The sequence below is a fragment of the Lontra canadensis genome, unplaced genomic scaffold, assembly GCF_010015895.1.
Source record: "Lontra canadensis isolate GAN:19392208 unplaced genomic scaffold, GSC_riverotter_1.0 scaffold41, whole genome shotgun sequence".
NCBI lineage: Eukaryota > Metazoa > Chordata > Mammalia > Carnivora > Mustelidae > Lontra > Lontra canadensis.
The window spans coordinates 13,773,664-13,795,049 of NW_022631035.1; the positions used below are offsets into that span (position 1 = coordinate 13,773,664).

The 21,386-nt window shown below is 44.0% G+C and overlaps 1 protein-coding gene and 1 non-coding gene across 5 annotated transcripts; one reads left to right on the forward strand and one right to left on the reverse strand.

The window, feature by feature from the left end:
• Positions 1–7,626: 7,626 nt before the first annotated feature.
• TRNAR-CCG lies at positions 7,627–7,699 on the reverse strand. Its single transcript has one exon. It is a non-coding gene; the product is annotated as a tRNA-Arg (tRNA).
• Positions 7,700–8,559: 860 nt separating this feature from the next.
• On the forward strand, positions 8,560–21,386 carry KPNA2 (karyopherin subunit alpha 2). Of its 4 annotated transcripts, none has more exons than XM_032870819.1 (11): positions 8,560–8,645; positions 13,341–13,438; positions 13,587–13,724; positions 15,959–16,047; positions 16,850–17,118; positions 17,361–17,455; positions 17,559–17,822; positions 18,016–18,249; positions 18,492–18,674; positions 20,271–20,420; positions 21,028–21,386. In XM_032870819.1, the coding sequence occupies exons 2-11, from the start codon at positions 13,364–13,366 to the stop codon at positions 21,118–21,120; spliced, it is 1,590 nt and encodes a 529-aa protein (XP_032726710.1). In that variant the 5' UTR covers positions 8,560–8,645; positions 13,341–13,363; the 3' UTR covers positions 21,121–21,386. The 4 variants fall into 4 exon arrangements, with proteins under 4 accessions (XP_032726710.1, XP_032726709.1, XP_032726708.1 ...); XM_032870818.1 differs by lacking the exon at positions 8,560–8,645 and adding an exon at positions 11,879–12,031; XM_032870817.1 differs by lacking the exon at positions 8,560–8,645 and adding an exon at positions 11,880–12,035.

Here is a 21,386-nt window from a genome sequence, read left to right on the forward strand (position 1 = left end):
AGCGAGAGAGAGAGAGAGAGACTCCATCTTTATGACATCATTACTTCTCAAAGGCCCCCTCCTAATACCATAACATTGTGGGTTAGAGCTTCAATATATAGATTTTGGAGTGACATAAACACTCAGCCCACAACAGTGGCTGCTTTGTCTTCAGCAGCATGAGGAATCCCAAATGGCCAAGAGGAAGTCCCAGCCTCCAAATGAAGGGATCCATGATGGTGTTTCCCTGTCTAAACATTTCTCCCTTGGGCACGGGGACCTCCGGACCCACTGAGTCCCAGGTGACTGGCCAGGAAAGCAAAGACTTCTTCTGGTGAGTTTTTAGGGGTCATAGTGGGAAGGACCGTTACCATCTCTCCTTGGTTTCTGGACCGGGAAATCCTGGCAGTGTCTAAATCTGGAAACAGTGGTGTTGGTAGAAGCCGTCCAGGCAAGGAAGACAAATCCATACCCAGAACACGGGTCCCTTTGAGGACAAGACGCTGTCCACACACCCCAGTCTTGTCATTGCAAACAGGGCATTATTGTTTTGCCCCTGAGTTGCGACCCTCCCCCTTGGAGACGCGCCCTCTGCTGGCCTTTCCTAACATCTGCGGCCACAAGCATCTAATCTGCCCGTTAGTTCCGCCCTGCTTTCGGTAGCCCTTGCTCCTTTTATTTGAAGAGTTTCAGATGTCTCCTCCTAGTGTCATTGATGATGTTGTTTGTGGTTCTGCTTCTCATTACTCTTGTTGCTTTTGTGGGATTTCCAAGAAGAGTAGAGAGAAATGTCAACTTTACTGTAGTTTTAATACTGGAATCTGGTAAGTTTCAAAGTATGACAATTCTAAATGTTGATATTATCAGATTGCATTTTAATGTTAATTCTGGCACATATTCTGACATTCTTAAGTGAATTTTGAAAATCTGGACTGATGCAATACTAATAAATGTCTGTATTTAGTCAAACCTTTAAAAATTAAAATTCCAGGGACGCCTGGGTGGCTCAGTTGGTTGAGCCGCTGCCTTCAGCTAGGGTCATGATCCAGGGGTTCTGGGATCGAGTCTCGCATCGCAAGCATCTCCTTGCAAAGCAAGGAGCCTGCTTCTACCTCTCCCTCTGCTTGCCACTCTGCCTGCTTGTGTGTACTCTCTCTCTCTGACAAATAAATGAATAGATAAAATCTTTAAAAAAATTAAAATTCCAAAGTAATCCAGTATAAAGAGGGGCAAAACCTACCAACACTGTTAGAAATAAAAGTACTGGTTACCCCAGAGGAGGTAGTGATTGCAAAGGGTCAAGGGTCAAGGGGGGGCTTCTGCAGTGAATGAGATCCTATTTCTTTTTTTCTTTTTTTTTTTAAGCTTTTTATTTATTTATTTGACAGACCAAGATCACAAGTAGGCAGAGAGGCAGGCAGAGAGAGAGGAGGAAGCAGGCTGCAGAGCAGAGAGCCCGTTGCGGGGCTCGATCCCAGGACCCTGGGATCATGACCTGAGCTGAGGGCAGAGGCTTTAACTCACTAAGCCACCAAGGTGCCCTGGGATCCCATTTCTTGATGTGGGTGCTGGTTATACAAGTGTGTTCAGTTTGTGAACATAATTGAACTGCATGCTTCTGACCCCTGACTTTCCTGTATCTATGTTATGTATTGGTAATAATTTCTTTTTTAACCCCAAAGTAAAACAGCCTACAATTAAAAATTAATCAGGATGCCTGCTGGCTCAGTTGGTACAGCATTTATCTGCTGATCTTGGGGTTGTGGGTTCAAGCCCCACACTGGGTATAGAAATTACTTTTTTTAAAAAAAGTGGTTGGCCGGTTAGCTCAGTTGGTTAGAGCGTGGTGCTAATAAAAAAGAAATCTATGACCTTGGTAAATGCCTGATATTTATCTAGCTCAATTAAAAGAAAAGGGAGAATTTTATGCAAAAACTTCAAATATCTGAATTTTGCCATATTCTTCTATTTATTAAAGATGCTATCTTTGATGGTAGGGATAATGTATCTTTCCTGTGGGGAAAACGGTTTTCTCCAAATAACTGGGTTCCTAGTGATACAACGCTAGCAGGGACAAACACCCCAGTTTATACACTATACAACGAATTCTAGCATTTGGGGGATATGTCATTGTCTCCTCATATGCCAACCCGCCTCCCGTGGTGGGGCTAGGGCTCCAGGGTCAGGCACTTGACTCAGACACTTGATTTGATCTTGAGGATCCCTAGGTGTCTATTTGGGTTTTTTCATTGTTGATCTTCTTGTTTTTTTATTTTGTTTTGTTTTTAAGTGGGCTTAGCAGCTAGTGTGGGATACGGAATTCGAACTCATGACCATGAGATCAAAACCTGAGTTGAGATCAAGAGTCAAACACTTAACGAACTGAACCACCCAGGCACCCCCTGCACCCAGCTGTCTACTTGAAAGCACCCTTTGACCTACTCTTCAGTTTGTCCCTGAGACTGCCTGGGGACAAAGGAAAAATGATAGAAACAGGGACAATGGATGGAGCCTTGAAATGTTTTTCTTGAGGCCCATCAATAATATATTCAGACCGCTCTGTTTGTCAAGCCTTTAAGGGGGTTCTTAGATTTAGGCAATATTAACATTTGGGGCCAGATTATTTTTGTATAATGTCAAGGACACTCTTTGTATACTGAAATGTAATGATTAGATCTGTCATTCTTAAAAATTCACTATCTAGGTTTATTTATTTATTTATTTGTAACAGGTTCGCTGCCAGGAAACAGATGTCCTGAAATCCACCCCTAAATCCAGGCCACAATGGAAAAGGAAAAGATATCAACATCTCCTTCGCTGGATGTGTAGACCCGGGCAGGTGTACCGATACCGGCCATCTACAAACGTGGTGGGATCCACAAAAGAACCAATGAAAAATTTGAGAAGGAGGCTGCTGAGATGGGAACGGAGTCCTTCAACCCTGCCTGGGTCATGGATAAAGGGGAAGCTGAGTGTGGTATTGTCATTGATCTATCTGTGGAATATTCAAGAACAGCAAGTGTCATGTTAGCATCACTAATGCCCCAGGACACACAGACTTAATCAAAAACACGATCACTGACATATCTCGTGGGCTGACTTCTGCCACCCTGATTGCTGCTGCTGGGGTTGGTGAATTTGCACCAGGTACTTCCAAGAATGGGCAGACCTGCACACAAGCGCTTCTGGATTCCACGTGGAGTGCAAACCCACTAATTGGTGTTAGCAAAGTGGATTCTATTGGAGCCTCCCGACAGCCAGAAGAGATATGAGGAAGACATTAAGGAAAGCTACATCTACATTAAGGAAATTGGTTACAACCCTAACACAGTGACATTTGTGCCAGTTTCTGGTTAGAAGGGTGACAGCACGCTGGAGCCAAGTTGGTTCGAGGGATGGAAAATCACCTGTAAAAAGGCAATGGCAGTGGAACCATGATGCTTGACGCTCCGGACTGCATCCTGTCACCAGCTCATGCAACTGACAAGCTCTTGTGTCTGCCCGCCTCGGGACATCTACAAAACTAGGGCTATGGGTACTGTCCCTGCGGGTCATGTGGACATTGGTGTTTTCAAACTTAGCATGGTGGTTCCCTTTGCTCCAGTCGGTGCTACAACAGAAGTAAGTATAACTGAAGCTTCTCCCTCTCCCTGTGCTCCTCCCCCACCCTCTCAAATAAATAAATAAAATCTTTAAAATAAAATAAAATCAACATTTATTATTATTATTTTTTTTTACTGTTGCAGTGCTCAATCTCATGACTCTGAGATCATGACCTGAGCTGATATCAAGAGCCAGCCCCTTAACCCACTGAGTCACCCAGGTACCATTAAAATCAGTAATTTTTAATGGAAACAACTTGACCAAAAAATCTGTCACAGGATTTTGAGATCCATTTAAACAAGTTCAGTGAGGGGAAAAAAGAAAATCCTGGTCTCATCACCTAAAATCAACAGTATTGGTAGACCAATTAATAAGGATCACTAGGAACAAAACGTACCAAATTCTCGGTGAGGAGAGGTGTTGGTGTTTCAATGGCTCTGTAGCACCCATGTCTTTTTTCCTTTTGAGGAATTATCTTTCGCATTAAGGGAAAAATTGATGGGAGTGTTAATTCCTCTGTGGCCCCATGGGTCAACAGGAGAAAGGTCCTTGATCCAAGCTGGGCAGTTGTAAACATCTGGCCGGAACCTTGATCCTGGGGCAAGTGGACAAAGAGAACTGTCAGAGGCTCTAGCTGTGTGAAAAGTGCCCATGGTGACAGCAGTGGTGGCCTCCTGACCGAGGTTTCTGGTTCTCAGAGTCTCTGTGTTCTCAGTTCCTCGCTTTTGGGGGGCCATTGGTGTGTCCCTGACTCTTGCCAGTCCCTGAGCCTGGCTGTCCAGCTTTGCCCTGCTACTTAGTGAGTGGCACCCTTCCCCCGCGTCTTTCCAATGAATTATCGTTTGTTTTGCCTCGGTTGAGCTGGTTTGTTTCCATTGTTGGCACCTAGAGGGAACTAGCAAAGGAGATTGAAAAGAAGTTGTTTGGAGAACAGAGGAAATGGGATTTTCTGGAAGCCTGGGCAAAGAGTGTGTTTCAACAAGGAAGGACTGATTGGATTGGGGCACATGGCTGGCTCAGTCCGTAGAGCATGCCAAGGTTGTGAGTTCAAGCCCCATGTTGAGCAAATAGTTTATGTAACAAGAAAAAAAATTACTCATATTAAAAAAAAAGGAAAAAAAGGAAGGACTGGTAGGAACTTCAATCTTTGGGGTAAAGTTAAGCAAGATAAGGACTGGAAAGGTGTTTCTTAAATTTGCCAGTAAATGGGGCGCCTGGTGGTTGAGCATCCAACTCTTGATTGCAGCTCCGGTCATGATCTTGGGGTCGTGAGATCGAGCCCCGTGTCAGGCTCCCTGCTCAGACGGGGAGTCTGCTTGAGACTCTCTCTCTCACTCTGCCTGCCCTCCCCCCACCTGTGTGCATGTGCTCGCTCTCTCTCTCTCTCTCAACTAAATAAATAAAAATAGATCTTTTAAAAAGTGCCAATTAAGAGGTCACCTTTGAGAAGAAGTTTGCCCATCAGCAGGAGAGTGAGGAGACTATGGCAGGTGGGGTAAACGGAGACCCTGGACATGTGGAGACCACTCTGGAAGGCCCCTGGCTATATGGAGGGAGGACCCCCAGGACTCACATGAGATGCCGAGGACCAAGGGTGAGCTTTTTTTTTTTTTTTTAAGATTTTATTTATTCGTTTGACAGACAGAAATCACAAGTAGGCAGAGAGGCAGGCAGAGAGAGGGAGGAGGAAGCAGGTTCCCTGCCAAACAGAGATCAATGTGGGGCTTGATCCCAGGACCCTGGGATCATGACCTGAGCTGAAGGCAGAGGCTTTAACCCGCTGAGCCACCCAGGCACCCCCAAGGGTGAGCTTTTAAGGAATGGAGAAACTGTAGAGTGTTTCTGGGCTCAGTGGAGGTAATACAGCAAGCTAAAGGCACAGGGGAGAAGGCAATTAATGGGCTTATATCTTTTGAATGTCTATAAGTGCCAGACCAGTTTCCTGAGGAGAGACGGGATGGGTTCAGAGCCAAGTCAGAGAAAGGGATTGGGTTTTAACTGGAGGAGGGACAACTCTGCATCTGACACAGGAATGGGGGAGCTGACAGAGGTGAGAGAACAAGAAAATGTGGAATTTGCTTTTGTTGTTGCTTTTTAAAGGGTTGAAGTGAAGTGAAAGTTTATTTCTTTATTTTTAAAGAGTCTATTTATTTATTTGAGACACACAGCGAGAGAGGGAACACAAGCAGAGGGAGTGGGAGAGGGAGAAGCAGGCTTCCCACTGAGCAGGGAGCCTGACATGGGGCTCGATCCCAGGACCCCGGGATCATGACCTGAGCTGAATGAACCCTGGTGAGCAAGCCCCAAAACATCTACCTTAGAGAAGGAGCGAGGCTGAGGAGATTGGAGGAGAGGAGTGGGGTGGGAGAATCAGGGGATCACACCGGAGGCCTAAGCAGGCCAGTCAAAAGTCCAAAGGGCAGAGAACCAGTGAGAAATTTGTCCTGCCCAGTCCTCGGGCATGGGTATTCTGTTAGGAGAGTGATCTTGCCTCTGGGAACCAAGGGGGTATTGTCACGGTTCAGTGTCCCCAGATGCTGAGTTGTTCCCTGATCTTCTTTATTTCTCAATGTGTTCTGGTTTAAAAATTCAGTATTAGGGGGGCTCCGGGTGGCTCCATCGGTTAAGGGTCTGACTTTGACTCAGGTCATGATCTCAGATCTTGGGACTGGGCCCTGTCGGGGAGTCTGCCTCCCGTCTCCCTCTCCCTCTGTCCTTCCCCCTGCTCGCCCTCTCTATGTGTGTATCTCTCTCTCAGATGAACAAGTCAAACTTAAACATATAATAAAAAATTAAAATGCAGCACTACATTCCTAATCTTAAAAAGGGTATCAGTTATCTTTCTCCACTGATTGTTTAGTTTTTGATAAAATTTTAATTTGGGGGGGCATCTGGGTGGCACAGTGGGTTAAGGGTTTGACTCTTGGTTTCAGTTCAGGTCCTGATCTCAGGGTCATGAAATCAGGCCCCCATTGGGCTCCACACTCAGCATGGAGTCTGCTTGAGATTCTCTCTCCCCTCCCTCTGCCCCTCTCATTTGTGCTCACATGTGCGCTCTCTCTCTCAAATAAATACTTTTTATTTTAATTTTTAAAAATTTTAATTTAGCAATAATGTCAGATTTACAGAGAAGTTGCAAAGACGGAACGGAAGGCTTCCATGTATCCTTCAGCCAGTGTCCTCTGATGTTAACATTTTACACCGCCATGTATATTTGACAGAAGGAAGGAATCAACGTGGGCATACTACTAAGTAATTAAGTAACTAAGCTCCACACTGTTTTTCCTCCTGACGTCCTTTTTCTCTTTCAGGTTCAAATCCAGGATAGCATATTGCATTTTGTATTTAGTTGTTTTTAAAGAGTAGGAATTCACTCAGGGATGGTCCTCTTGCACGAGTTTTGCAAGAAAAGTTTAAACTTTTCAAGATGGTCAACTGAACTGGTCTGAGAAGCTTAAAGTCTGTATTTCTTTTATTACGTTAATTGGCAAGTCAAACACATGCGCACCTACACATACCCCCAAACCATATATCCTAACTACAGTGTGTTGTTCACCAGGCTTTAGGGTAGAAACCAAGACATATGTTTATTATATATGTCCGCTGCAACAGCATGGTTCTTTCCCTATAAACTCTCCTTAGTACTGAAAATAGATGTTCGGAGGCAGCCCTAAAGACAAGGATGGGGAGAAAGGTTTGCAGGTGTGGCTGCCCACCGGGAAGCTAAGCTTGAAAAGGGAAACAACATGGGGGCACGCCATCTGTTCTGTCCGAAGTTCGTGCTTCCTAAGGATTTTTTTACTTTAAAAAAAAAAGTGTAAGTTAAGCAAGAGCTACGCTCTTGTGTTTTGTGCCAAATCTCCGCCTTCACTTGCGAAGTCTCAATCGCAGTATTTTTAAATCGCGTACATGCATTTCCTAATTTGTAAATACAGTTGTTCTCGAGATCGCTGTTCGGGACGCGAAAGAACCACGATTCAAAATCTACTTCCCTGCCGTCAGTGCCCATTACCGCCTCTCCCTCCGCCAAAACTAATCTCCGTGCGACCCAGATGGGACTCGAACCCACAATCCCCAGCTCCGGAGGCTGATGCCTTATCCATTAGGCCACTGGGTCACCACAGGATCCGGGTTCTCACACCGTCTCCTTACGCGATGCCATCATCGCGCCCCGCCCCACCCCGCCCCGCGCTCTGCGGCCTCGCGTCTGGCGCCGAGCGGTTTGGGAGCCGCCCCCAGCGGCTGCAGCGCGCGCCTGCGCCCCCCTGCTCCCTCCGCCCACTCTGTAGCCCGTCGCCCGCGGCCCCGTGCGCCTGCGCGTGGCCGTCCCTGCCTGTAGGCTGCGTGGCTGGCACGCGGAAACTTCTGGGCGGCTTTCTGCCTCCGGGGTTCTCCTCGGAGGGTTCTCTGTCCTGGCTGTGCTTTAGTAAAGCGCACTTGGGAGAACTTGGACGAAATTCCAACGCCTGTCTCACCTCTGTTCTAATTCTGTTTACCTGAGCCCGGGCGTCAACATTTTGCAAAGTTTCCTGGGACGGCCTGCTGCCGGTTCTCGCAGAGCCTGAGCTCCTCCCGCACCTACACACCCCACTACCTTCCCGTCCCTTACTGCCCCTCCTTCCCTTTCGTTCCCGCAGTTACTCAGAGTGCAGCGTTGTCATAAACTATTATATGCTGGGGACTGTTGGGGGATCCCAGGGGAACAAGTTTTGTTTTTTTTTTTCCTCCCCCAAATCTGCCCTTCTCCCTCACTCGTTTAACGTCCATTTTTCTCCCCGTCTCTTCTTTATCCCCGGTTTAAAGGGTCCGTCAATACAAAACAATAGGGATTTTGTTTGTTTTTATCCTAACCTGGATCTTGGATAAAGATTCAGAGACTTTTGGGTTCCACAGCATGTGAAGATGCTGTATTCGTGATTTTTAAAAATGCACAATTTCGTTTTCTCCTTAGACACCGAACGCCTGTTCGTTGCAGAATTGTATAAAGCATGGGTGAGCCAAATGATTAAAATTGAAATTGACCAGAATTCTACCACGTGGAGCTTTCCACTGTTAACATTTAGGTGTGTATCTTTCAAATCTTTGATATCTGTGTGTCGTATGTCACATGTTTTCGTACTTGTAAACCCTGAGTCATTAAGGAAATGCTTTTAATGAAAATTAGGACGTTATTAGTAAATAACAATTCACTAATCATTTAGCACTGGTGGTACAGAAATGACAGTGGGTAAAATTGACACCTCAGTGATTCAAGGCAGTGGAACCAAACTAGTAATAGTCATCCTTCATGTTCCCACACTGGCAAAGGGTGTGGAGGTAGCAGGTTCGCTTCAGAACCGCCTTGATGCTGTAAGAAATGTCAATTGTATTAACAATTGAGGACGTATCTTTTTAATATTTTTGTATGACAAAATGGGAAGGATACATGAATCACTTCTATCACATACCAAAATACAATCGTTGTTTCCCCCACCACTTTTTTTTTTTTAAAGATTTTATTTATTTATTTGACAGACAGAGATCACAAGTAGGCAGAGAGGCAGGCAGAGAGAGAGAGAGAGAGGGTGAGGCAGGCTCCCTGCTGAGCAGAGAGCCTGATGCAGGCTCCATCCCAGGACCCTGTCCCCCCTCCACCTTTTAAAAAAGACATTTCATTTTTAGGTAATCTCTACCCTATGGTGGAACTGGAACTCAGGACCCTGAGATCAAGATTTGCAAGCTCCAGAGACTGATCCAGGCAGGCACCCCACAATGGGCAGTCTTTTGAGGGAAAGAAATTGCATGATGTTGAGTTGCAAGCTAAAGCAACTGCTTTTTCTGTGGAAAATGGTTTTTACTTGAAAGAATGACTGAGAGACAAACTATGATTATTTAGCCATAGACACACTTGGATTTTCTTCTCTGAAAGCAGCAAAGTTTCAAGCTCATGCCACCAGCACACACAGTCCTATGGAAGAGAGAGGATATCTCACACCCAAAGGCCTCAGTAAATATTTTATTTTGTTGTGTTACATCTTCACCACCAAACCAATCCCTGGGTCTGGGATGTACTGATTGGCCTAGGCCCTCTCCTGAATCTTCCTCCAAACTATAATAGCTAAGAGTAGAGGGTGTATGGTACCCTCAGGACAACACTGTGTCTTTCAAAGGCAACTTTCACTTTGGACATCTTATTTCTGTTTCACGTGTTTTCAGGTGAGGGTACGGAATAGTGGGTGAGAGCATGGAAGCATCGGTCTGACTGCTGTCTGCCATTTACCGGCTGTGTGAACCTGGACAAGTGAGTTAACCACTCCTAATTCAGTCTTCTCTTCTTTGAAATGGTACAGGTACTAATAATACTGCAACACAGAGTTGTGAAGATTAGATGTATTAATATACATAAAACACTTAGAACACTTCTGGGCAAATAGTACTTCATATTTTCAAGCAAAAGAAAACTCAATATAACTAGCTTAAAAACGAAGTTTGTCAGGTGACATAATTGCAAAGTTATATAATTACAACCTTCAGAGGTAGGGCAGGCTGTTGATCAGTTTTAATGGTTTCTCTACAATTGTCCTATTCAAATTTCTAGGACTCACATCCCCCAGTCCAGAAGAACAGAGCCTGCTTTCCTATCTCGAGTCATTAAACAAAAGACATAGGCTTCCCAACTGAATGAATTTAGGTCATATGCTTCCCTGAACCATTCATAGTAGCCAAGAGAATCCCTAGCAAGGACTGGTTTAGGGGTGAATTCTTTCCACATTTTTGCAGTTAGGGGGATGGGATCATACTGAGTATGTGGGAGCAGAACCAACTCCCAGTGAGCCCCACGGCTGCTACACAATGAGTGAGGCTTGCAAAAATGCCTACAATAATGGACAAAGTTCAATGTTTGAATTTATTTATAGTAATAAATACAACCAATACAACATTTCTAAAAATACCATTTTTAGAATACAGAAAAATTGCAGAAAGAAAACAGATCTTTAAGTCTGATGCTCTGATAACCATTTGTGATGCAAGAAAATGCAAACATTTTCAGAAAAGTGTAAAATACAGCATAGAACATACCAGAGCAATTGGCAAAACTTGAATACAGACTGTATAATAAATAATAGCATCAAAATTCAGTTGTCTTAGGGTCCCTGGCTGGCTTAGTGAGTAGAGCATGCAACTCTTGATCTCAGGGTCATGAGTTTGAGCCTCAGGATGGGTGTAGAGATTACTAAAACACACACACACACACACACACACACACAGAAAAACAAAAAACCTTTAAAAAAAAATCCTTAAAGGGGCACCTGGGTGACTCAATCGGTTAAGCGTTTGCCTTCAGCTCAGGTCTTGATCCCAGGGTCCTGGGATCGAGTACTACAACAGGCTCCTTGCTCAGCTGGGGTCTGCTTCTCCCTCTGTGCTCTCTCTCTCTCAAATAAATAAATAAACCTTAAAAATATCCTTAAACAAAACAAAAAAAAGTACATTTGTCCTGAATTTGATGATTGTGGTTGGTCATATAAGAGAATGTCATCAGAAGATACACACTGAAGTATACAGTGGTTAAGGGACAGAATTTCTGTAAGTTATACTTGGTTGGTTCAAATGTATATACATATATGTCTTTTACATATTACTTTTACACACCCACGCTTGTGTGTGTGTATGTGTGTGTATACATGAGAGATAGAAAATGTGGCAAAATGTTAACATTTGGCAAATCTGGGTAAAGTTTTGCAGCTCTTCTGTATTTGAAAGTATTTAAAAGTAAGGGTGGAGAAATCTTTTATTACCAGATTTGTGGCTTCTATGCAGTCTTTTATGACACAAGCTAAAAAAATAAAAGAACTAAAAAATGCAACACAAACCTGCCTTAACCTTTCCTTCCATAATGGCCAGAAACCCCTACCAAGTTCCTACTGTGTCCTATCAGGGAGAAAACTCTTAGCAATATGTTTCCGTATCAAGATTTTTTTTTATAACCCACCTCTTCTTTATCAAGATTTTTAAGAAATTATTTTGGAAGTCAGCTGTGGTGCTGTGGTTAAAGCAGCCGCCCGGGCAAAGAACCTACAAGCGACGTCCCTAGCATAAGCCTTCTGCCTAGGCCCCAGGTGCTGAGAGCTGACCCGCTGCATGCCGGGATCTGGAGTCTTTCTTCACCCAACTGCAAAGCCTTCTGGGATTGCCCGGCCGCTCCCATATCTCGCGATGCTATCATCTCTTCTTCTTGGCCCTGTGACACCCCCCCCAACTTAACGTGTTTTTTAAATTCGCCAATGGGCATGCAGCGTAGGCTCGAACTGGCCAATCCGAATGCGGGGACACCGGGAAATTTAAATCGCGCCGGCAGGCTGCACGAGCCACACCGTCTTTGGGGTGATCCGTGGTGGACGTTTTGAGGGCAGCTGACCTGCAGCCTGCGCGTCCCGGACCGCCTCCCGTGGAAGCCTGAGCCGGCCGTGTAGGTACGAACTCAGGCCGGAGCCCGTCCCGAGTGATAACGGCAGACGTGCAGGCCGCCCTCCGCTTGCGGGTGGCGGGAGGGGAGGCCGGGAGCACACGCCCGACCTGGCTCTGGCCTCCCTGGTTGGCGAGGCCCCGGGGGCGTTGTTCGTTGACGAGGCGGGTGTTCCGCGGTGAGAGTGCTTGGGTTTTAGGGCGCCGAGGCTCTGCGAACCGCGGCGAGACCTCTAGCCCGTCGCGGCCGGGAAAATCCTTGCGGCCCGAGGGCGAGAGTCCCCGGAGATGGCCCGGCGCCTCTGGCCGGTCCTCCGCCGGTTTCCCCGTTGCATCTTCCCGGGTGGGGGGCAGGGGCAGGGCCTGGAGATGGGGGTGGCAGTTGGAAGAACTGTCTCTTAACACGTAGGCCCAGGGCTGGCTGTGACACAGCGTCGGATGAAAGATAACGAATTAAAAGGAGGATTTGTCTTTGTCCCCTTTTGGCGATCGCTCTTAAAGATCTCAGTCTGAAGGAAGGACAGTTGATCACAGTCTGATTAAATGCATCCACTCGAAATTCCTGCAAATGAAAATGTTGGCGAGATGCTGCGGATGCAGAACTGTGTCTCGATTTTCAGTGGTGACACAAAATGTTGGGGGAGACTCCATAATGTGATGATGAGTCAAATGTTTCATTTTTAGGCGTGGAGAATCTACCCATTTTGGCCATTTAAAGACAATAGAGAGAGCCTCCGGGATATGGATTTATTGCTGGGTTTTAACTGTGAGCTGAGTTCCCCCACTTTTCCTAAAATTAACCACTTAATTGAAATAGTCCAGTTGCACTCTCCAGTATGGTAGTCACCCAGCCGATGTGGCTAGTCCGGACCAGGATAAGCTGTAAGCCTAAAGTACACACAAGATTTCGGAGAATTAGTATGAAAAAAGTGCAAAATATCTCAGTAACTCAAAATACTATGTAACATGTTGAAATGAGAACATTATTGGATGTGTTGGGTTAAATAAAATAGATTAAAATTAATTTCACTAGTTTCTTTTTGCTTTTTTGAAAAATGTGCTTACTAGGAAATTTAAATTTATACAGTGTGCTTTCTGTTTCTGATGAACAGCACTGCTCCAGGAAGTCAAAGTCCTTCCGAAGGGAGGGGACTAATACTGTCTGGCCAGTTCACTATTTCGTGGTGCTGAAAAAGGAAGTTGCTCCTGTAATAGACAAGTGTGCATCCAGTATATGCTCGATAATTCTGTGAATGCTTTTATCGACAAAGCAGAATGATAAAAGGGAATTTTTTTTTCTCTCCATCTTACAGCTTTCTCCCTTTGTCTCATAACCATGTCCACCAACGAGAATGCTAATTCACCAGCTGCCCGCCTTAACAGATTCAAGAACAAGGGGAAAGACAGTACAGTGAGTACCTTCTGTTGCTTTCCTATGGTATTTTTTAAATGCAAAGCTATTTGGGAAGGGATCAGAGCTTTGAGGAAATTTGAAATAAATGTCCTCACTTAGCAGCAAAAACTGATATAGTAGGTGAAGTGGTTTATCTTTCTCCAAGGAAATGAGGCGGCGTCGAATAGAAGTTAATGTGGAGCTGAGGAAAGCGAAGAAGGATGACCAGATGCTGAAAAGGAGAAACGTAAGCTCGTTTCCCGATGATGCTACCTCTCCACTGCAGGAAAACCGCAACAACCAGGTAAATATATACTTTAGATAATGAATTACGGCAAACCCACGAAATCAATATGGTGCTTTTCTTAGAAATTTAAATAATAAGGGGCGCCTGGCTGGCCCAGCTGCTTAGGAATCTGACTCTCTATCTCAGCTCAGGTCTTGATCTCAGGCTTGTGAGCCCAGAGCCCCGCACTGGGCTCCACACTGAGTATGGAGCCTACTAAAAGAAAGAAAGAAATTTAAATAACATTCCTAGCCTAATGGTTTTAACTATGGACTCTGTGAAGAGCTTTTTTTATGTTCCCAGTCAATAATTCTGTTATATTGTCTTCTTTCCTGCCCACTCTCCATAATCTGCTGAAGTGGATTCCAAGGTCTCCTTTAGCTCTAAACTCCCTTCAGGTTTCCCTGCATTTCTAGCCACCAGTTCAGTCCGCAACTGGCCATTCCAGTGTTAACTGAAAGTTAGTGTGTCTGGAAGCAATCACTTTCTGGCTTTTTTTGGTGTGCCCTATTTTTTTTCCCCCAAATATTTTATTTATTTATTTGACAGAGAGATCACAAGTAGGCAGAGGGAGAGGGGGAAGCAGGCTCCCCGCAGAGCAGAGAGCCGAATGCGGGACTCGATCCCAGGACCCCAAGACTGTGACCTGAGCTGAAGGCAGAGGCTTAACCTACGGAGCCACCCAGGCACCCCTTGGTGTACCCTATTTTTTGTGCTTGTCAACCAGCTCTGTTCAAATCTTTTCCCTCCTGAAATATTTTCAGTGGTCTTCTAATTTATCTTTTCCTTTCATTCTGTGCTACATACTATTTACCTAAACATAGTCTTAAAATACTGCTTTATAGGCACTTGGGTGGCTCAGTGAGTTAAAGCCTCTGCTTTACATCGGGTTCTCTGCTCTGTGGGGATCCTGCTTCCTCCTCTCTCTCTGCCTGCTTCTCTGCCTACTTGTTATCTCTGTCTGTCAAATAAATAAATAAAATCTTACATAAAATAAAATACTGCTTTAGACCTCTTCTTTGCTTAAAAACTTTGGTAGTTTTATTTTATTTTTAATTTTTAAGATTTTATTTATTTATTTGACAGAGAGAGAGAGAGATCACAAGTAGGCAGAGAGTCAGGCGAGGGTGGAGGAGGGAAGCAGGCACCCAGGTGCTCCGTAAAAACTTTGGTAGTTTTAAATCCATATTCTTGGGCGCCTGGGTGGCTCAGGGGATTAAAGCCTTTGCCTTCCGCTCAGGTCATGATCCCAGGGTCCTGGGATTGAGCCTCTCATCGGGCTCTCTGCTCAGCGGGGAGCCTGCTTCCCTCCCCCCCCGCCCCCCCGCCTGCCTCTCTGCCTACTTGTGATCTCTCTCTGTCAAATAAATAAATAAAACCCTTTTAAAAAAATCCATATTGTTTGAAAAAAATTTTTTTGTAAATTAGATCAATCTTAGATTTTCAGTTTATCTTTTTTATCTTTCAAAGATACTGGGAAACTTTAGTGCCTCAATTTTTTTTTTCCCCCACTGAATAGTACCTAAGTGCTATTTCTAGAGTACTATATTCAGATCCTATCTTCTTATAGCACTCCTTGGTCAACCTAGCAGGAAAAATGTTCCCTTTTCAGAATTCCCAAAGCATTCCAGCTGTGCACTAAAGATGGAGAGTAAATGCTAACGGAACATGAATAGTCACCATTTGTTTTATGGTTATCTGTTTTTTCGCATTTTCCTTGTTAAGTTGTAACAACTTTTCCTATGGGAAAGGGGATGCTGTCTTTTTGAGTCAACTATAGCACCGATTCTCAAACCCTTCTACTGCGATTACAACATGAAACATTTTTGTAGCACTGCACTGTGGAAATGCATAGATTGTAAGCTGAGATATGAAAATCCCCAGCACATTGCCCACATAACTCCATCCCTTTCTCCCTAACAGCATATCTGAAAGCAAGTGATTGAGACTAATGTAGGACCAACCTTCATACTGCCCTAATTTCATTTACTAAATTGTTCACCGTCTCCTCTCTTAGTGACAAAACGCTAGGATGGTTCTCCTTAAGTGGAGATTCCAGGCTTGAGCCCTGTTCCATATATGAAAGAACAAATACTTAATAGCCAAAATTAAATGTAAGGCTAAACTTTTTAGTAACTGATTATAAACCTAAAAATGTCTTCACAAGGGCGAGTAGGGAGCTTATTGTTTGTATTTAATCTTTAAAAATGATAAAAATGATTTGGGAAATTAATACCACTGTCTCCTCGCAGGGCACTGTAAATTGGTCGGTTGAGGACATTGTCAAGGGCATAAATAGCAACAATTTGGAAAGCCAGCTCCAGGCTACTCAAGCTGCTAGGTAAGTCTTTTCTGCCAAAGCACGAGTAACCTAAGATAGCAGCCCTTTTGGATTTTTTTTGGTGGGAAAGAGACAGACAGAGGGCATGGGAAAAGTAAAGGTTAAGTTGCCCATAGGTCTGTTTTCATTAGACTCTTCCCTTAGGTGAAACTGTGATTTTGCATAAATCACAGTTGCCAGAAGTCCTGCTCACCCCCAGTGATAATCGCTGTTAACCTTTTGTTAACCTTTTAAGTAGATTACAAAGTTTTTGTCAAGGTGGCATTTTCGCTTGGCATCAGAGAATGGAAGAATTATTCAGTAGGTGGGATTGGCACATTCATTTAAAATGGTGCATTTACTCTTACCTTCTGCCACATAAAAACATTTGTGACATCCATAACAAAGAATTAATAATTTGTATAGATTGGCAGTGTGCTGAAAAACAAATCCAAGTAACAAGTGATAAAGGAAAAGATACTTCAACTCACTGGTAGTTAGGGAAACACAAATTAACAACGGCAGTGGAATTGTGTCAGAGTTTTAAAGTGGCAAGATCTAAAGTTTATGGGGATGCAGAGAGGAGGCTAATTTACATGATTGGTAATATTTCAATTCTGGAAAGAAGATAGTTCAGGACACCACGTGCGGCAGCACCGTGCAACCAGTCTGCTCATCTCCGCTCAAATCCCAGGAGATCTCAACATTTAGTACATTACTAAGAGGCTGTCTCAAGTTCTAAAGCCTTGAATTGCATTTTAAATTGATTCTTAAAGTTAACAGACTTCTCTTGTTAATCATCTTCGACTTTTGTTTCCCCTAGGAAACTGCTTTCTCGGGAAAAGCAGCCCCCCATAGACAACATAATCCGGGCTGGTTTGATTCCAAAATTTGTGTCCTTCTTGGGCCGAGCTGATTGCAGCCCCATGCAGTTCGAATCCGCTTGGGCTCTCACCAACATTGCTTCTGGGACATCAGAACAAACCAAGGCTGTGGTCGATGGAGGCGCGATCCCGGCGTTCATTTCCCTGTTGGCGTCTTCCCACGCCCACATCAGCGAACAGGCTGTGTGGGCTCTAGGAAACATTGCAGGTACTTGGGTTTAAAATTCTTCTGTCTCTGATCACACTGAGGTTGTCCTAAGTAATAGGGACCTGTGTGTTAAGATGTAAGCTTGCTTCTAGTGCTTGTGACGGGGGCCAGTGGCGCCTCGCAAGTAGATGAAGGAGTTTCCGGGAGTGTTGTCTCTGTGTGAGGACGCTGGTGCACTCCGTCACTGAACATGGGTGGCTCTAGACAAGTAGATTCTGATTAACCTTGCCTCTTTGTTTGAGGTGACGGTTCCGTTTTTCGAGACTTGGTTATCAAGTATGGTGCAGTTGATCCGCTTCTGGCTCTCCTCGCGGTTCCTGATATGTCGTCATTAGCAGTAAGTTACGACTAAAGTCAGGTTACTCACTCCTTGACTCTAATTTTTTTGCACCCTCTCAAAGTAGAGAGGGACCTCTCATTGCATTTCTCTTTCCCCTTAGTGTGGCTACTTACGTAACCTTACTTGGACACTTTCAAACCTTTGTCGCAACAAGAACCCGGCACCTCCGCTAGACGCCGTCGAGCAGATTCTTCCTACCTTAGTTCGTCTCCTGCATCACGATGATCCAGAGGTCTTAGCAGATACCTGCTGGGCCATCTCCTACCTGACGGATGGTCCAAATGAACGGATTGAAATGGTTGTGAAAACAGGAGTTGTGCCCCAGCTTGTGAAGCTTCTAGGAGCTACTGAATTGCCCATTGTGGTAAGTTGTAACTTTCCAACAAGAATACAAACCATAGGAAGCATGGTCAGTTGATACTAGTGTTGACACATTGTCTGTTTTAGGCCGGGAGGAGCCTCTGACATGTCAAAACCTTTAGGGTGTAACGTTTTTGAGCAGTGCTGGAAAAAATAAAAGATAACCGTTGGCATCAACATTATTTTTTCCTTTTCAGACTCCTGCGCTAAGAGCCATAGGAAATATTGTCACTGGGACAGATGAACAGACTCAGGTTGTAATAGATGCAGGAGCGCTTGCTGTCTTTCCCAGCCTGCTAACGAACCCCAAAACTAATATTCAGAAGGAAGCCACGTGGACAATGTCAAACATCACAGCTGGCCGCCAGGACCAGATACAGCAAGTTGTGAATCACGGATTAGTCCCATTCCTCGTTGGTGTTCTCTCTAAGGTAATGAAGTCTTCGTACTTAGTGAAAGGTTGTTTAGTACTTACGGATGGACATTTGGTAGAGCTGTGCTTGTTAAGATTCTTAATGAACTAGTATTGGGTTCTAAGTCCTTTGTTAAATAGTGGCCAGTAATCCCTTTCACTTAAGGTTGGAAGGAATCAGTAGTTTTAGTCCTTGTTTTTCTATAACCACACTTTTGGGATCTTATTTTTACAATTGTTATGTTTCCTTATGTTTATTAGGCAGACTTTAAGACACAAAAGGAAGCTGTCTGGGCTGTGACCAACTATACAAGTGGTGGGACAGTTGAACAGATTGTATACCTCGTCCATTGTGGCATAATAGAACCATTGATGAACCTCTTAACTGCGAAGGATACCAAAATTATTCTGGTCATTCTGGATGCCATTTCCAACATCTTTCAGGTAAATCATAAGGTAGCGTTTGAATTGGGGTTTGATGGTAATTGTTGATATCCGGACTCAGGGTAGGGCAGCTAAGTTTACTTAGTAGGCCACAGAATTAGAAAGGCTGTTAATGTGGGGCACACTCTTGGTAAGACGTGACAAGGGATTATAAGAGATTTAAAGGAGATGACAAATGGGTGACCTGAATTGAAATCAAGTCTATATGTGGACACGATTCATTCCTATCTATTTTGCCAAAAATCTTTAATTCTCCAATGTCCTACTGAATTTTGGTGCAATTAAATTTTGATGACTTAGTTATCTAATTTTATTTTTCTTCTGGTTCCCTTCCTATTAACCCGAGTATGCTAGCATGTGGCACTTTGTCACAGTGGTTGGAGTTAAGTAGGTCCTACCTAATGGGTTTAAATTCCTGATTATGGAAATTTTACCTAGAAGAGTCAAGTCGAGTCTAGAATAATGATGCTCGGTGTATCCGTTACCCAGCATAAATAATTTGTCAGCATTTGGCCTATTTTCCTACTCCCCCTTACTTAAACCCTCTAAATTATTTTGAAGCAAATAAATTATTTCATATGTAAATATTTATGTACCCTGAAGTTTGAGGACTTTAAAAAAGGTGGGGCGCCTGGGTGGCTCAGTCGTTAAGCGTCTGCCTTCAGCTCAGGTCATGATCCCAGGGTCTTGGGACGGAGTCCCACATCAGGCTCCCTGCTTAGTGGGGAGCCAGCTTCTCCCTCTCCCACTCCCCCTGCTTGTGTTCCCTCTCTTGGTGTCTTCCTGTCAAATAAATAAAATCTTAAAAATAAATAAGTAAAGCTAACCACAATACCATTTTTATACTTAATACATTCTTGATATCAGCAAGTAATCCAATCAGGAAAATTTATTTTTACACGCCTTAGGCCATATTTGCCCTTAGACAATGGTTCTCTGCCTTGACTACACTTTGGTTTTATCTGAGGTGCTTTTTAAAAAGGATTCTTTTGGGGTGCCTGGGTGGCTCAGTGGGTTAAGCCTCTGCCTTCGGCTCAGGTCATGATCCCAGAGTCCTGGGATCGAGCCCCGCATCGGGCTCCCTGCTCAGCAGGGAGCCTGCTTCCTCCTCTCTCTGCTGCCTGCCTCTCTGACTACTTGTGATCTCTGTCAAATAAATAAAAAGGATTCTATTTCTGTATTCACTCATTCATTCATTTATGAGACAGAGCCTGTGGGGGAGGGAGAGGGAGAGAGAATCTCAGCGGACTGAGTGCTGAGCGCACCGTGGGGCGCAATCCCAGGACCCCTGAGATGATGAGCTGAAACCAAGAGTCAGAGCTTAACCAGCTGAGCCACCCAGGTGCCTCTGAGGCGCTCTTATAAAAGAGGAATTTTTGTTCCCATCACAGACCCACTGAACCTAGACTTGGTAGTGTTTTTAAAGTTGCCCAGGTGATTTTGATGCACAGAAATGAGAGAACTAGAAAAAACCATCTCATAGGATTGTCGAAGGAACTTTCAAGTGGTTGTCTGATGTATCAATATGCAAACATGAACATTGTTTTTATTAAAATAGAACCTGCAGTAAATTCAGTAAACTTGGACTTTTTTTAGGCTGCTGAGAAACTAGGTGAAACCGAGAAACTTAGTATAATGATTGAAGAATGTGGAGGTTTGGACAAAATCGAGGCTCTACAAAACCATGAAAATGAGTCTGTGTACAAAGCTTCATTAAACTTGATTGAGAAGTATTTCTCTGTAGAGGTGAGTGACATGGTAACGTTAACGAGATTTTGGGAAGTACACAAAATCAAGCCCCTAAGATTTTTTTTCATTATATTTTTTTAAATGAGTCCTGTACCCTTGTTAAATATGGCAAAATATCAGTGTGAGTAAGACATGGTGTACATAGTTGTTCCTTAAATGTTTGGCTTGATGGTCATATAATCTTTAACTAGAAATTTTAAAGATTTTTAAAAATCCCCACTCTGCTTCGAATGAATAGTGTTATTAGGGACTTAATATCTCCAGAGTAAGTTTGTGTAGGAGTTGATGGAGAAGTGGGCCAACCCCACGAATAGGCCATCTTCCCATTTCCTACTGAAAAGTGACGGGTGGGTAAGAAAATGTCGGTTGTGCTAGCGTTCCTTTGCCCATTCAGAAGCTTCCTTTCCCAGCTGCTCCAGAATTGGCAAGTTTTAGCAGCCCTCCCTCCCCTATTCCAAATACTGAAATGTGGTTCAGCATCAAAGGTGTGATAAGCAGATGAAGACCTTTAAGAGTAAATACAGACTTCTTGGCAGACTGCTGCCTGGAAATGTGCTATGTTTGTGGAATTATATCGTTTGGTTTTGTTTTTTAATACTTCCAGGAAGAGGAAGATCAGAATGTTGTGCCAGAAACTACCTCTGAAGGCTATACGTTCCAGGTTCAGGATGGCACTGCTGGGACCTTTAACTTTTAGCTTGTACAGCCGACGCAGAAAGTTGTTTGTGGTGTGCTTTGTTTGGTAGAAGTTTGTCTTACTGTTTCTCTACTAAGAACTCTTTTTAAATGTGTTTTGTTATTGTAGCACTTTTTACAACAAAACTCTACTTGACCAGTTCCAAACTGTAAAAACTGTATGAAGCTTCTCCTCCCAGTGGGTTTCTTATGTCTATGTGGACTCTCCTTTCTTGCAGTGTCCTGTAAATAAAGATTAAATTCCACCCTTTTCTTTACTTCACCGTT

What these genes read in the sequence shown, in the direction of transcription:
- KPNA2 (XM_032870819.1), top strand. Translation starts at nt 13,364, where the DNA reads ATGTCCACCAACGAGAATGCTAATTCACCAGCTGCCCGCCTTAACAGA. An exon ending in CAGGCTACTCAAGCTGCTAG is followed by an intron (nt 16,048 to 16,849) that starts GTAAGTCTTTTC and finishes TGTTTCCCCTAG; the next exon opens with GAAACTGCTTTCTCGGGAAA. An exon ending in CTGATATGTCGTCATTAGCA is followed by an intron (nt 17,456 to 17,558) that starts GTAAGTTACGAC and finishes CTTTCCCCTTAG; the next exon opens with TGTGGCTACTTACGTAACCT.